The 16,007-nt window shown below is 38.2% G+C and overlaps 1 protein-coding gene across 2 annotated transcripts in view; it reads right to left on the bottom strand.

The window, feature by feature from the left end:
* SLC22A10 (solute carrier family 22 member 10) overlaps window positions 1-16,007 on the bottom strand; it is a 96,351-nt gene that overhangs the window by 12,271 nt on the left and 68,073 nt on the right. For both annotated transcript variants that reach the window (XM_016921102.2, XM_016921105.3), the window contains exons 5-9: window positions 9,375-10,028; window positions 8,306-8,409; window positions 2,001-2,155; window positions 1,731-1,899; window positions 415-538 (exon numbers count right to left, since the gene is read on the bottom strand). In XM_016921102.2, the coding sequence (XP_016776591.1) occupies window positions 415-538; window positions 1,731-1,899; window positions 2,001-2,155; window positions 8,306-8,409; window positions 9,375-9,776 (954 nt within the window). In that variant the 5' untranslated portion in view covers window positions 9,777-10,028. The remainder of the gene's footprint in view (window positions 1-414; window positions 539-1,730; window positions 1,900-2,000; window positions 2,156-8,305; window positions 8,410-9,374; window positions 10,029-16,007) is intronic.

Here is a 16,007-nt window from a genome sequence, read left to right as displayed (position 1 = left end):
CTGGCACTCAGTAGGACAAGAGAAATGTGTTCCCTTTCTCTCGAGTGTGATATATGATATGCAATTACAGAAGTGAAAGTGGTGTGAAGAAAAATGAAGGAGAACATTAAAGGAGACTCCAGGAAATTATGCAGCAATAAAGACATTTGAAAATAAGGCCCCAAAGGGTTATAGTGTATCCACAAGGATGCATAGGTTGTAGATTCAGATCAGGAGGTGAACTAAAGGAAGAGATAGTTACATAATTCCCAAAGCTTCTTTTATATGAGATGGCCTTGAGAAAATGAGAACCGAGCTTGTGTTCTCAGCTAGCTGCCCTTCTTAGAAGCAGTTAGTCTGTCTCAATAAGGAGAAGGCAGATGTCAGCATATGTCTTCCCTTCAACCCAGTAACCACCTTCCCTTTCCTACTCACCTCTATGTTCAGGGTTTCTTCAGCATTCTTTATTCCATTTGTGCGTGCAACTTTTCTAAGTGCCTTTAAGCCCTCATCTAGTTTATTGGTGATTATCAACCACCGAGCAGATTCCACCAGCCACCTGATACAAGAAAAATACACAAGTGCAGTCATCTCTGTCTTTCTTATTAGTCATATGATTATTGGCTATGGATGCCTTTTGTCTTCCATTTATTATCCACCACTTAGTTGTATTGAAAACACAAAGTCCTATTTTATTATACAAATACTAGGAAAATATGACCATGATCCTGCAATACACCTTCAAGGTTTAGCAACAGACTTTGGAAACAAATCACTTCTTTGTTTGATCACAGGAAAATTTTCAAAGAAGTCTGTGAAGCTTAAGCTTTAGGGTCCCTACATGCATAAGTTCTTTCCAAAGTTTGGCGTGAGTTCTAGCAAATTTATGTTCATGATATGTATTGTTTAAGAAAAATAAGTCTTCAACTTATGTAAGGTTAAAGCTGCTCAAAGGTTGGAAGTACTTCTGCCACTACCAGCTATGCTGGTAACTTACTATGCAAGTGAGTCACTCATTTACATCTGCTTCAGTTTCCTCATCAATAAAACAAAAACAGCAGTGCCATATTCCTTACTGGGTTGTTATGAAGATGAAATAAGATAATGGAAGAGTCTGACATGGATTATACTCTACTCTCTATCGGAATTCATCTCACTGTGTGAAATATATAGTAATATCTCAATATTCCAGTAATTTCTAACTGAATCTGATGCCTCCCTAGATTGGTTTCAAATGTAGAGATGAAATTAGCCACAAATAAATGTTTGTTAAAATTATCTAATGGAGGAGGAAGTGCTGAACACATGCTATAAATCACTCAGTCTGCCCAACTTTTAGTACTGGTGAAACGGTCCTGCACTATTGTCAAAGAGTTATATGAATACACTTGTGGTTTCTTCCAATTTCACCTATAAAAGTGAAAAGCATTACACATATCACCATAACTTGATTTATTTCAAGGCAAAAATGAATCAAAGATATTCCTTTTGAAACATCTGAATCTATATGTTTAGTAAAAAAAAGATGGAATCATTCTATGTCTACAATAAAAGTTTTTCCAATTTTATGTCAGAACTCCCAGGCAGAAGAGCCATTGCTATTTACCATTGTTTCTCAAGCGGCACAGAGTGAATAGATGAGAACATGGGTCTAGGTCCAGAAGTGGGAATAAGAAAATCAATATGTTCTTATTCAATATTCATTTTCATCCCAGGACCCCATAAGACAAAGTGAGAGAGAAAGCTCCTACCTTGAAAGAAGAAAGAAGACAAAGAAAGGTACAGACGCCACCACGTGCAGGGTTTGCCAATCTCGGAAGACATAAGCCAAGCCTCCCAGGATTATCTGTCCAATACTAAGGGCACCAGATGACAATATTACTACCAGGGCTTTAGAGTTGGGCCTTATCCACTCAGTAACTGAAAGAAAACCCATATAGCATTTAAGGTCAAATAGAGATGAAATTTCAAGGTCAAATTCAAGGCTCATAAAATAGAGAAGATCACAATTATTGACTTACTGAGCAAAGAATTATTTGATATAATGATCATGGAAGAAAAACCTGCCAAGAAACGTAGTACACAGTAAACAGGGAAGGTGGGAGCGAAGGCAGCGCAGGTGTCAGTGATGGCAAGCTGGAGCAAACACCATCTGAGAATAAATCTTCGCCCAAACCTGAGAAACAGAGAGTCATGTTAGATTATGACAGCAATAATAATTTATGGTAAAAACTTAAGAAAATGAAAGCTCACTCTAAAATTTGATAATATTTTAACAAATTATTTTGTGTACTTTAAATCCTGAAAGATCAAGAGCTAAATCGACACAGAAATATGCTCAGAAGTAACCCACCCCGTTTATAATATACACTAACAATATCAAAATCAAAACTTCATCATTTAATAATAAGAAGGCCTCTGATACCAACAGATACTGTATAAAAGAAGCAACAATGTTGGAAATTGTAATACGAATAAGTATCTACTATATTGACATATGTATCCAGCATAGTAGAGAGTCTACATAGTATATGAAATACAAGGGAGCTAAATATGTATTTGGGTCTCTAAGACCATGCAGGCCAAGGCTAACCTTATGTATAAGATACATCAGTGGAACAATGCATCAAAGTTTCTGTTGGGTTGCCTAAGAGGCTCTCATAAAGAAACATGGACTCCCATTGTTGATCTGGGGTTATAGGCCTCTGTGTTCCAGCTAGAACAAAATATAAGAGAGCCACAACCCAGAAAGAGAAAAGTACAGAAACTTCTCAGAGGAAAAAAATATGTAGAAAGAAGAGTGAAGGGAGAGAGAAGGTGAAGGCTGAAAAGGGAAAGGAAATTTGGCATTTTACAGGGTGTTTGTAAAGACAGGTCTTAAAGGGGACAACTTGGACTAAATGGGGTGTGCTTATTGTATATGCCCAGTAATATTAACAAACAAAGTTTTGGGTTGGGAACTGTTCTACATTTGAAATGGAACTCTAAATATATTTAAATAGTATCTAGAGGAGTGATATCAGCAAGATAGCTAAGTAGAGACTCCTGACACTCATTCCCCGCAACCCACACACCAATGAGAAAAAAACTAAGGCAACAAATAAACAGGTAAGATTTCACTAGAGTGTGGAAGGGAGAGCACTGCAATGCAGCGAGGGGGTGGAGACACACCTGTGGTGATTGGAAGTCCAGGAGGGCAGCATGGAGGTGCCCAGCCTCTGTAGCAGAAGAACCCACCAGTCTCCATTGCCACCACAAACAGCAACAGTTCTTACCATAGGAGAATTTCATAGTCCGCACAAGTCCTGAGTCCAAAAGAGAGCTGCTGAAAATTTACCCAACTGCATTGCCCAGATTAGGGGCACAAAGTATTATTCCCCAGGTCACGCCTATCCCTCGTGAGTCAAGCTGTTGCAGCATGGCACCATCTTGAGACCAGAGCCACCTCTGGAGTGCATCCTGCCCTGGGGGCCAGTAGCCACTGCACCTCTCCAGCACTGGAACTCTATCTTCATTCCATGAAGCCCACATCAGTGACTGAACACCACAACCCCAGCAGTGCAGAGCCTGGGCTTAGGATCAGTGGTGGCTCTGGTCCTACACAGCAGAGAAACAAATCCCACCACCCTCATTTTCATCTGGAAAAACAATCTGGCAATTCTGCCCAGGGTGAACCCACTGTTGAGCCAGCTAAACTGCTGCATGCCCTTCCCCAAGGGGGAAAGACCCTGGAACTCTATGCAACTAACAGCCTTCCAGCCAGTAAAGCCTGCTCCTATACTCCTCTTTCTAGAACCTGAGAATAGCTCCATGATGCTCCACCCCCTGCAGACAAGCCCTTGGTATGCCCAATGGCCCTGCGCCTGCAATCAGGATGTCAGAACAACTGAAAGCTTCCCTGGCACTCAGACCTCCAGGCTGGCTGAGTAGCTGTGTGCCCATGTCCTGGGTCTGAGAAAACAGCCCTACAGGACATCCTTGGACAGCAAGCCCCCAGGCTGATGAATTACCATTGGTGCAGCTATGAGCTGATGTCATGGGGCAGAAACACCCTTTAGGTCACACCCAGCAACATGCCCCAGGCCAGCTGAGCTTTGTGCACCTATGTTCTGGGCCCAAGAAATAGCTCTGCAGGCCACCCCTGGCCAGCTAGCCCCAAGGCTGGTAAGCAGCCAAGACAGCAGCCATAAACTCATACCTCAGACCACAGGAACAGCCCTGTGGGTCACCCCCAGCAGACACACCCAAGGTCAGCCAAGCAGGCAGGCATGACCCCAGGCTGGCTGAGCAGATTTGTGCATGCATTCCAGCCCTGAGAAACAGTTCTGGGCCCCCCTCTAGAAGACATACACCCAGGTAAGCTGAGAAGTCATGCAAACAGATTCCAAGCCTAAGAAAGAGCCCAGTGGTCCACTCTTGGCAAATACAACTTGAAGCCAGCCAAGAAACTGTATCTGTGTCCCAGGTCTGAGAAACAGCCCTGTTGGGGACTACTGGCAGGCTTGCCACCAGCCTGGCAGAGCAACCTCATGTATGTGTTCCTGGCCAGGATAATAGCTCCATAAGTCTAACTTGGCTTAACTTGGCCAAACCACCACGTGCATGCATGCACCCCAGATCTGAGAAACAGCCTGGCAAGCCGACCCCCAGCAAAGCCTTACCACAACCATAACCAACTCTTGCAGCCTATGCCACTAAGACACTAGCACATGTCACTAGCCTAGGTTAAAGCTGAAGAAACTACACAGAAACTATGCTACTGTGCCCACCTAGAACCAAAGCCTGACACACCCCATAAAATTGACGATACAAGACCCATTCATACAAATAAGCCTTTCCTTATGAAATCTCTTCATAAAATTGTAAGAGGCAACCTTTCCACTCAACCAAAGAAATCAATGTAGAGACAAATCAAACATTACAAAGGAAAGAAATTTGACACATTTAAAGGACCACAATAATTTTCCTGTAACCGGCCCCAATTATAGACAAATATACAAAATGCCAGAAAATGAATTCAAAATAACAATATTAAAGAAACTCAGTGAGATACAAGAAACTATAGACAATTCAATATAATTACAAAAACAATACATTATTTGAATGAAAAATTTAACAAAGACATAGATATAAAAAAGAACCAAACAGAAATCTTACAGTTGAATATTCAATGAATGAAGTAAAAAAAAAAATGCAGCTGACAGCTTCAACCATAGACTGGAACAAGCAGAAATAATTTCTGAGCTTAAAGACAGTTTGCTAAAAATAATAGAGGCAGATGAAAGAAAAAAGAATTACAAAGAATGAAGAAAACCTACAGAATGTATAAACACCAGTAAGTGAATAAATATTTGCATTATGAGAATTCCAGAAGAAGGGAAGGGAAATGGTTAGAAAATATATTTTATGATATTTTATGATATGATAGCTGAAAATTTCCCAAGTCTTGGGATAAGCATGGATATCTTGGTACAAGAAGCTCAAAGAATGCCAAATAGAGTCAACTCAAACAGGTCCCCTAGCAGGCACATTATAGTCAAATTTTCAAAAAAGCAAAGATAAAGAAAAAGTACTAAAAGCAGCAAGAAGAAAGCATTGAGTCACATATAAAGGAATTCCTATTAGACTAACAGCAAATTTCTGAGTGGAAACCTTGGAGGGCAGGAGAAAATTGGATAATATATCCAAAGTCCTGAAAGAAAAAATTGCCAGAAAAGAATATTATACCCAGAAAAATTCTTCTATGCTTCAGAAATGAAAGAACTATAAAATCTTTCACAGACAAGTGAAAACTAACGGAATTACCACCACAGAAACAGCCAAAAACATTCTCCAGGGAGTCTTACATCTTGAAGTAGAGAGATGGCAGTTACCATAATGAAAGCGAGTAAAACGATAAAGTACTAGGAGAACCAATAAACAAATGATAAAGACAGAAAGAGGAATCAAATCTAATCACCTCAGAAAAACACCCAACAAGCCTATCAACCAAAATAATAATAATAATAATAATAAATAAGTAATAATTTTAAAAAGCACCCAGGACCAAACAGAATCACAGCTGAATTCTACTAGAAGTACAAAGAAGATCTGGCAACATCCCTGCTGAAACTATTCCAAAAAATTAGGGAGGAGGGTCTCCTCCCTAACTCATTCTATTAGGCCAGCTTCATCCTGATACCAAAACCTGGCAGAGATTACAAAAACAACAACAACAACAAAAAAAAAACACAAAAACTTCAGGCCAATATCTTTGGTGAATATCAATGCAAAAATCCTCAACAAAATACTGGCAAACCAAATCCAGCAGCATATCAGAAAAATTATCCACCATGATCAAGTATGCTTTATCCCTGGGATGCAAGGTTGGTTCAATGTTTGTAAATAAATATATGTGATTCATCACATAAACTCAACTAAAGACAAAGACCACACAATTATCTAAATAAATGAAGAAAAGGCTTTTGATAAAATTCAACAACCTTTCATGTTAAAAACTCTCAATAAAGTAGGTATTGAAGGAACATGCCTCAAAAAAGCAAGATCCATGTATGACAAACCCACTACCAACATCTTATTGAGTAAGCAAAAGCTCAAAACATTCGTCTTGAAAACTGGCACAAGACACCACTCCAATTCAGCACAGTATTGGAAGTCCTAACTAGGGCAATCAAGCAGGAGTAAGAAATAAAGAGCATCCAAATAGGAAGAGAGGAAGTCAAACTATCCCTGTTTGCAGATGATATGATACTGTATCTATAAAACCCCATAGTCTCAGCCCAAAAGCTTTTTAAGCTGATAAACAACTTCAGCAAGTCTCAGGATAGGATATCAACGTGCAAAAATCGCTAACATTCTTATACACCAATAACAGTCAAGCTGAGAGCCAAATAAGGAAAGCAATGCCATTCGCAATTGCCACAAAAGAATAAAATACCTAGGAATACAGCTAACTAGGGAGGTGAAAGATCTCTACAAGGAGAATTACAAAACACTACTCAAAAAAAAAAAAATCAAAGATGACACACACAAAAATGCAAAAGCATTCCATGCTCATAGGTAGAAAGAGTCCATGTTATAAAAATGGCTATACTGCCCTGATATGATTTGGCTGTGTCCCCACCCAAATCTCATCTTGACTTGTAGTTCCCATAATCCCCATGTGTTATGAGAGGGACCTGGTGAGAGGTAATTGAATCATGAAGGCATTATCTCCATGCTGGTTTCACTATAGTGAGTGAGTTCTCATGAGATCTGATAGTTTTATAAGGGGCTTTTACCCCCTTCACCCTCCACTTCTCTTTCCTGCTACCATGTGAAGAAGAATGTGTTTACTTCCCCTTCCACCATGATTGTAAGTTTCCTGGGGTCTCCCCAGTCATGCTGAACTGTGAGTCAATTAATCCTCTTTTCTTTATAAATTACCTAGCCTCAGGCAGTTCTTCACAGCAGGGTGAGAGTGGACTAATACATGCCCAAAGCAATTTATAGATTTAATACTATTCCTATTAAACTACCATTGAGATTCTTCACAGAGCTAAAAACTATTATTTTAAAATTCATATTGTTATGGTTTGGCTCTGTGTCCCCAACCAAATCTCACGTTGAATTGTTATAATCCCCATGTGTCATGGGAGGGAGCCAGTGGGAGGTAATTGAATCATGGGGGCTGGTTTTTCCCATGATGCTCTCCTGGTAGTGAGTAAGTCTCATGAGATCTGATGGTTTTATAAAGGGGAGTTCCCTGCACATGCTTTCTTGCCTGCCACCATTCAAGACATGAATTTGCTCCTCATTCACCTTCCACCAAAATTGTGAGGCCTCCCAAGCCATGTGGAACTGTGAGTTTATTAAACCTCTTTCCTTTATAAATTACCCAGTCTCAGGTATGTCTTTATTAGCAGCATGAGAACAGACTAATATTCCTACTCATTACAGTGGGGTAATTATGATAATGACAACCAGGCTGGGGAGCCCACAAGCATTTAGCTCACAGAGTCCAGGAGGGACTTAACACAATATCCCTAGCCAAGGTCTACACACCATTTCATATATTTGTATTTTCAAGGAGGATGAATTCTCTATTTTGATATTTTTGTATTCAGTATCCTATACAGAGATGCTGTTCAGAGATCTCTGTGGCAACAAAATGGCACTCACTAAACTCACTGTAATTCATTTCTGTATCTAACTCTCTGGGGAACAAAGCAGCACCAACAGTGTAAATTGCATATTGTAACTCAATAACATTTCTTTGTGAAAAAATTAATTGTAAGCTGATAAAAACACTGCAGAGTAATGATAACCCTGATCTGGAGACACTCACCTGTCTGAGACATGGCCACCTATGATGCCTCCCACCAGCATTCCAGTCAGAAGTAGGAATTGAACCACTGATTTCAGTGACTGATAATCACATACCAGGTCCCACTGGAAGAGAAGGAAGCCAATACAGCATAGCTTCACAGCAGCTTTTGACTTCTCATTGTTCACTTGCTGCAATAGCTTTCAGTGGACACACTCTCTAGCCTCTTTTTACTACATTTTCTTACCTATACCATTCAAGTCTTGGCTTAAGCATGGATTTCTCCGGAAATCCTCACCCAAAACCTTCCAGGTTATGTTAATGTCTGTCTTTATATTCATTCAGCACTGCATACCTCAGTGGTTCTCAATTTTTGTCACACATTAAACACATTAAGGAGACTTTTTTAACCATTGATGCTAGTATGAAATCCACTCTGATTTGCTTCTGTAACATGTAGCCAAAGCAGGCAGATTTTAAAAATAACACAGATGTTTCCAATTTGCAACTTAGGCTGAGAACAAGTGACCAGGAAGAATATTTTTCTAATCATTAGTCTTCTCTTCAAGCTAGTTTTGTGATAGCTGTATTTATATCTAGTTGGTTGAGTTCATTGCCTCAAATTCAATGTAAGTGCCTGACAATTAAAAAATAAGTAGCCAGGTGCGGTGGCTCACATCTGCAATTCCAGCACTTTCGGGTGGATCACCTGAGGTCAGGAGTTTGAGATCTGTCTGGCCAACATGGTGAAACCTTGTCTCTACTAAAAATACAAAGAAAAAAAATTAGCTGAGTGTCATGATGCATGTCTGTAATCCCAGCTACTTCAGAGGCTGAGGCAGGAGAATTGTTTGAACCTCAGAGGTGGAGGTTGCAGTGAGCTGAGATCTCACTATTGCACTCCAGCCTGGGCAACAAGAGTCAAGCTCCATCTCAAAAAAAAAAAAAAAAAAAGAGCAATCACTATTTGCCAAAAGAGTGTCTGAGTGCTGACTACACTATCTACACAATAACTAGAGGCTTAAAGCATGTTTATTTTCTTCTAAACACCTGGATTGTGTATCCAGAACAGGTTAACAGGACCCTTTACCTTAGTCACAATGGTCGAAGGGAAGTAGCTTTGATCATATACCCAGCCATCCACACAGGGTTCTGTGTCTGCCTCACTTGTGCTGTGGATAGTCCCATTCAGGTGAAGAAGCTGCCACTGGGGATGGACAAAGCGACGACACTTCTCTGGCCTCAGATTTGAGTCTAGTGGGATAGAAATTCTCAAGAGGGCATCTTCACTGAGGATTCCAGTTTCATTACCAGATCCAGTATTATTGTCCACCATGTGGACCCAGCAACGATGACCAGGAATGGCTGCAGCAAAGTTCTCTAGCAGTATATGAGGGATTAATAACATGAGAGAGGGAAGAATAAAAACCAGATGAAGGATCTGAAATCTCCGAAGGCCTCCAACTTGACTCAAGAGCTCCTCAAAGGCCATTGATTGTGAACACGTGACCCCCAACAGGAGGCACAATGGCTTTACGGAGATAAGTTCAAAGGGAGAAAATATTTCCTTTTATTAATTCAAATTAAGCTTGTATTGATCCTCACATCAATTTCTCATCCATGGGCCCGGACTCACCAGTGCAATACAGCCGTAGTGGAAAGAGCTTCCTCAGTTCTTTTGCGATCAGGAGGTAGATGTTATTTTGTAGTCATAGAGATCATTATTTCATAGAGATACTTCTAGCTGTTGACAATAAAATCCGTTTAAAGGTTTACTCTCTCTAAATATGTTTGTCCTCAAGTGACTCATGAAATTTACATTGGACTTTGGCATGTACATGTTCTCTAAATAAGCTAAGAGAAATCGGTTAAACAGTGTTGTTATTTCTAGGAAGTGAAATTTGAGAGATACAAAAGTAAACTGCTTTATAATTTTTCCATGAAAAGAGCAGAAAGTCAGGGTTTTTCTCCTTTAGTACTGAATTTAGATTAAAATGATGAATAAATGCAAATCCCAATTACCATGTTTTGCTTTTTAAAGCAAATTGGAATGTGATGCCATTACTATCTTTTGTTAACTGATATTATGCTTCAGGTTAAATCACATGAGGAACTCACATAAATTTAAATTATATGAAATATAAATAGAAGAGAAAGGCAGTGTTCAGCTCATATAGGAGTTTATTTCCTTGGGCTTATTTATTCATTTATACATAGCACATTGGAAGATCTTTTCCATGTTAGTTTTGGGAATCCAGATAAATTATTTATTTTATTGTTATAAACTATGCCTCTATCTCTAGTGATGCTCCTCATTTTGAATTATATATTTTTTAACATTAACATGGCTATGCCACGTTTCTTATAGTTTGCATGAGATAACTTTCCCATGTTTTAGATTTTTAAGTGAAATGTTTTTTGAGATTATTATAGATTTACATGCAGTTGCAAGAAATAACACAAGGAGTAATCATATACTCATCATCCTGTTTCCTCTAATGGTAATATTTTACAAAACTGTAGTATAATACTGTATCAACATCAAGATGCTAGTATGATACAATGTAGTATAATACCAGGATCTTGATACTGATACAATCTACTGATTTTATTAATATTTCCCCTGTTGGTTTATCTGTATCTGTGTATGCATATAGTACTATACAATTTTATGTGTGTAATTTAGTGTGCCCATCATCACAATCAAGATAGTGAACAGTTACATCTCCACAGATATCCCTCCTTCTAGGAGAATAATATGGTATATATCCTTCTCAGGTTGGCTTTTGAAAAATCAGAAACTACAGATATTCATCTAAGTTGCTGTATATATTAATACTTTGTTCCTTTTTATTGCTGAATATTATTCCATAGAATGTATATACAATTGTTTGGCTTTTTGAAATCAATGTTATTGTGCATATTTAAGATAAGCAACATGATGTTATAAGATATATATATGTATATTTATAGATAAAGATATATAGAGATATATAAAATGCTAACTATAGTGGAACCAATTAACCTATCTATCATCTCACAAATGGGAAAAGTTACCCATTCCCCCCTTTGGCAAAAGCACATATAATCTATTCATTTATCAAAAACACAATATACTGTTATTAATTACAGTTCTTCTGTTGTACATGAGATTCTTCAACTTGTTCATCCTACATATAGGCTACTTTGTATCCTTTGACTTACATCTCCCCACTTCTTCCCACCCCTCACACCCCAGCCCTTGTAAACACCATTCCATTCCCTATCTCTACCTACTTGACCATACTTGACCTTATTCTTTTTTTAGTTTTATTATTATACTTTAAGTCTGGGATACATGTGCAGAACGTGCAGGTTTGTTACATAGCTATACATGAGCCATGGTGATTTGCTACACCCATCAACCCATCATCTACATTAGGTATTTCTCCTAATGCTATCCCTCCCCTAGCCTCCCACCCCCAGACAGGCTCCAGTGTGTGATATTCCCCTCCCTGCATCCATGGGTTCTCACTGTTCAACTCCCACTTATGAGTGAGAACATGAAGTGTTTGGTTTTCTGTTCTTGTGTCAGTTTGCTGAGAAGGATGGTTTCCAGCTTCATCCATGTCCCTGCAAAGGACATGAACTCATCTTTTTTATGGCTGCATAGTATTCCATGGTGTATATGTGCCACATTTTCTTTATCCAGTCTGTCATTGATGGGCATTTGGGTTAGTTCCAAGTCTTTGCTATTGTGAACAGTGCTGCAATAAACATATGTGTGCATGTGTCTTTATAGTAGAATGATTTATAATCCTCTGGGTATATACCCAGTAACAGGATTGCTGGGTTAAATGGTATTTCTAGTTCTAGATCCTTGAGGAGTCACCACACTGTCTTCCACAATGGTTGAACTAATTTACACTCCCACCAACACCTAAAAGCGTTCCTATTTCTCCACATCCTCTTCAGCATCTGATGTTTCCTGACTTTTTAATGATCTCCATTCTAACAGGCATGAGATGGTATCTCATTGTCTTTGTGATTTGCATTTCTCTAATGACCAGTGATGATGAGCTTTTTTTCATACATTTGTTGGCTACATAAATGTCTTCTTTTGGGAAGTGTCTGTTCATATCCTTTGCCCACTTTTTGATGGGGTTTTTTTTTTCTTGTAAATTTTTAAAGTTCTTTGTAGATTCTGGATATTAGCCCTTTGTCAGATGGATAGATTGCAAAAATTTTCTCCCATTCCGTAGGTTGCCTGTTCACTCTGATGATAGTTTCCTTTGCTATGCAGAAGCTCTTTAGTTTAATTATATCCCATTTGTCAATTTTGGCTTTTGTTGCCATGGCTTTTGGTGTTTTAGTTATGAAGTCTTTGCCCATGCCTATGTCCAGAATGGTATTGCTTAGGTTTTCTTCTAGGGTTTTTATGGTTTTAGGTTTTATGTTAAAGTCTTTAATTCATCTTGAGTTAATTTTTGTATAAGGTGTAAGGAAGGGGTCCAGTTTCAGTTTTGTGCATATGGCTAGCCAGTTTTCCCAACACCATTTATTAAATAGGGAATCCTTTCCCCATTGCTTGTTTTTGTCAGATTTGCCAAAGGTCAGATAGTTGTAGATGTGTGGCATTATTTCTGAGGCCTCTGTTCTATTTCATTGGTCTATATATCTGTTTTGGTACCAGTACCATGCTGTTTTGGTTACTGTAGCCTTGTAGTATAGTTTAAAGTCAGGTAGTGTGATGCCTCCAGCTTTGTTCTTTTGGCTTAGGATTGTCTTGGCTATGCGGGCTGTTTTTTGGCTCCATATGAAATTTAAAGTATTTTTTTTCAGTTCTGTGAAGAAAGCCAATGGTAGCTTGATGGAGATAGTATTGAATCTATAAATTACTTTGGGCAGTATGGCCATTTTCACAATATTGTTTCTTCGTATCCATGAGCATGGAATGCTTTTCCATTTGTTTGTATACTCTCTTATTTCCTTGAGCAGTGGCTTTCTGTTCTCCTTGAAGAGGTCCTTCACATCCCTTGTAAGTTGGATTCCTAGGTATTTTATTCTGTTTGTAGCAATTGTGAATGGGAGTTCACTCATGATTTGGCTGTCTGTTATTGGTGTATAGGAATGCTTGTGATTTTTGCACATTGATTTTGTATCCTGAGACTTGGCGAAGTTGCTTATCAGCTTAAGGAGATTTTGGGTTGAGACTGGGTTTCCTAAATATACAATCATGTCATCTGCAAACAGAGACAATTTGACTTCCTCTTTTCCTCATTTAATACCTTCTTTCTTTCTTTGGCCTGATTTCCCTGGCCAGAACTTCCAATACTATGTTGAATAGGAGTGGTGAGAGAGGGCATCCTTGTCTTATGCCAGTTTTCAAAGGAAATGTTTTCAGCTTTTGCCCATTGAGTATGATATTGGCTGTAGGTTTGTCATAAGTAGCTCTTATTATTTTGAGATACGTTCAACCAATGCCAAGTTTATTTAGAGTTTTTAGCATGAAGGGGTGTTGAATTTTGTCGAAGGCCTTTTCTGCACCTCTTGAGATAATCACGTGGTTTTTGTCATTGGTTCTGTTTATGTGATGGATTAGATTTATTGATTTGTGTATATTGAACCAGCCTTGCATCCCAGGGATGAAGCCGACTTCGTAGTGGTGGATAAGCTTTTTGATGTGCTGCTGGATTCTGTTTGCCATTATTTTATTGAGGATTTTCACATCAATATTCATCAGAGATATTGGCCTGAAATTTTCTTTTTTTGTTGTTGTTGTGTCTCTTCCTGGATTGGTATCAGGATGATGCTAGCCTCATAAAATCAGTTAGGGGGGACTCCCTCTTTTTCTATTTTTTGGAACAGTTTCAGTAGGAATGGTACCAGCTCCTTTTTGTACCTCTGGCAGAATTTGGCTGTGAATCCATCTGGTCCTGGACTTTTTTTGGTTGGTAGACTGTTAATTACTGCCTCAATTTCAGAACTGTTATTGATCTATTCAGGGATTCGACTTCTTCCTGGTTTAGTCTTGGGATGGTGTATGTATCCAGGAATTTATCCATTTCTTCTGGATTTTCTAATTTATTTGCATAGAGGTGTTTATAGCATTCTCTGATGGTAGTTTGTATTTCTGTGGGATCGGTGGTGATATCACCTTTATCATTTTTTATTGCGTCTATTTGATTCTTCTCTCTTTTCTTTATTAGTCTGGTTAGTGATCTATCTATTTTGCTGATCTTTTCAAAAAACCAGCTCCTGGATTCATTGATTTTTTTGAAGGGTTTTTCATGTCTCTATCTCCTTCAATTCTCCCTGATTTTAGTTATCTCTTGTCTTCTGCTAGCTTTTGAGTTTGTTTGCTCTTGCTTCTCTAGTTCTTTTAATTGTGATGTTAAGGTGTTGATTTTAGATCTTTCTCGCTTTCTCTTGTGGGCATTTAGTGCAATAAATTTCCCTCTATATACTGATTTAAAATGTGTCCCAGCGATTCTGGTACATTTTGTCTTTGTTCTCATTGGTTTCAAAGAACATCTTTATTTCTGCCTTCTTTCATTATTCACTCAGTAGTCATTCAGGAGGAGGTTGTTCAGTTTCCATGTAGTTCTGCAGTTTTGAGTGAGTTTCTTAATCCTGAGTTCTAATTTGATTGCACTGTGGTCTGAGAGACTGTTTGTTAAGATTTCCATTCTTTTACATTTGCTGAGGAGTGTTTTACTTCCAATTGTGTGGTCAATTTTAGAATAAATGCAATGTGGTGCTGAGAAGAGTGTATCTTCTGTTGATTTGGGGTGGAGAGTTCTGTAGATGTCAATTAGGTCTACTTGGTCTAGAGCTGAGTTGAAGTCCTTGCTATCCTTGTTAATTTTGTCTCATTGATCTGTCTAATATTGACAGTGGGGTGTTAAATTCTCCCACTATTATTGTGTGGGAGTCTAATTGACTTAGCTATTCTATGGCCTGTTTCTTCCCACATACATTTTAGAATTAAGATGTTAATGTCTAAAAAGTAACTTCCTGGAATTTTCATAAGAATTACATGAAACCTATAAAATCAATTTTTTACTACATCCTATTACATTTAACCTACCTGTGTCCTTATATTTAAATCTACCACTTGTAGACAGCATTTAGATGGGACACCTACTCAATGCTGCCTTAAAACTTTGACTTTTAATTGGTATATTTAGTCCCTTTAATTGCAGTATTTAGTCCATTAAATTACATTTAATGTAATTCTCCATACTTTTGGAAATAAACCTGCTGCTCAGGTCTTATAAAGTTCTGTTAAAAGGCTTATAAAGTTAAAAATAAGCCTACTTTGTAAATAAAAATCACCAAATATTACCAAATATTTGTGTCCATAAGATGTCATAAAAGAATATGTAAATAGCAGCTGCATTTACAAAACATAAACTGAAAAAAAAGCCATATGTCCAATAACAACATCCATTCAGTAATATGGATAAATAAGTTGTTAACATCCATATCCAAATGTAATGTTACTCAGCAATAAAAAGAAATAAAATGCTGATAAAAACAAAAGCACACATTAATCTCACATATACTATATTGAAAAAAGAAACTGTATGCAAAAATACACAGTTTATAATTTCCATTTACATGATGTTCTAGAACAAGTATAATTAAGTCCTAGTGAAAAAAATATAGAATTGGCTTCTAGATGGCTGATTAAAGGCATCTGGAACTCGCCATCTCCACAAAGAAGAACCAAAATAACAAG

Source organism: Pan troglodytes, chromosome 9, assembly GCF_028858775.2.
Source record: "Pan troglodytes isolate AG18354 chromosome 9, NHGRI_mPanTro3-v2.0_pri, whole genome shotgun sequence".
Taxonomy (NCBI): Eukaryota; Metazoa; Chordata; class Mammalia; order Primates; family Hominidae; genus Pan; species Pan troglodytes.
This window is presented reverse-complemented; position numbering and strand designations above follow the sequence as displayed.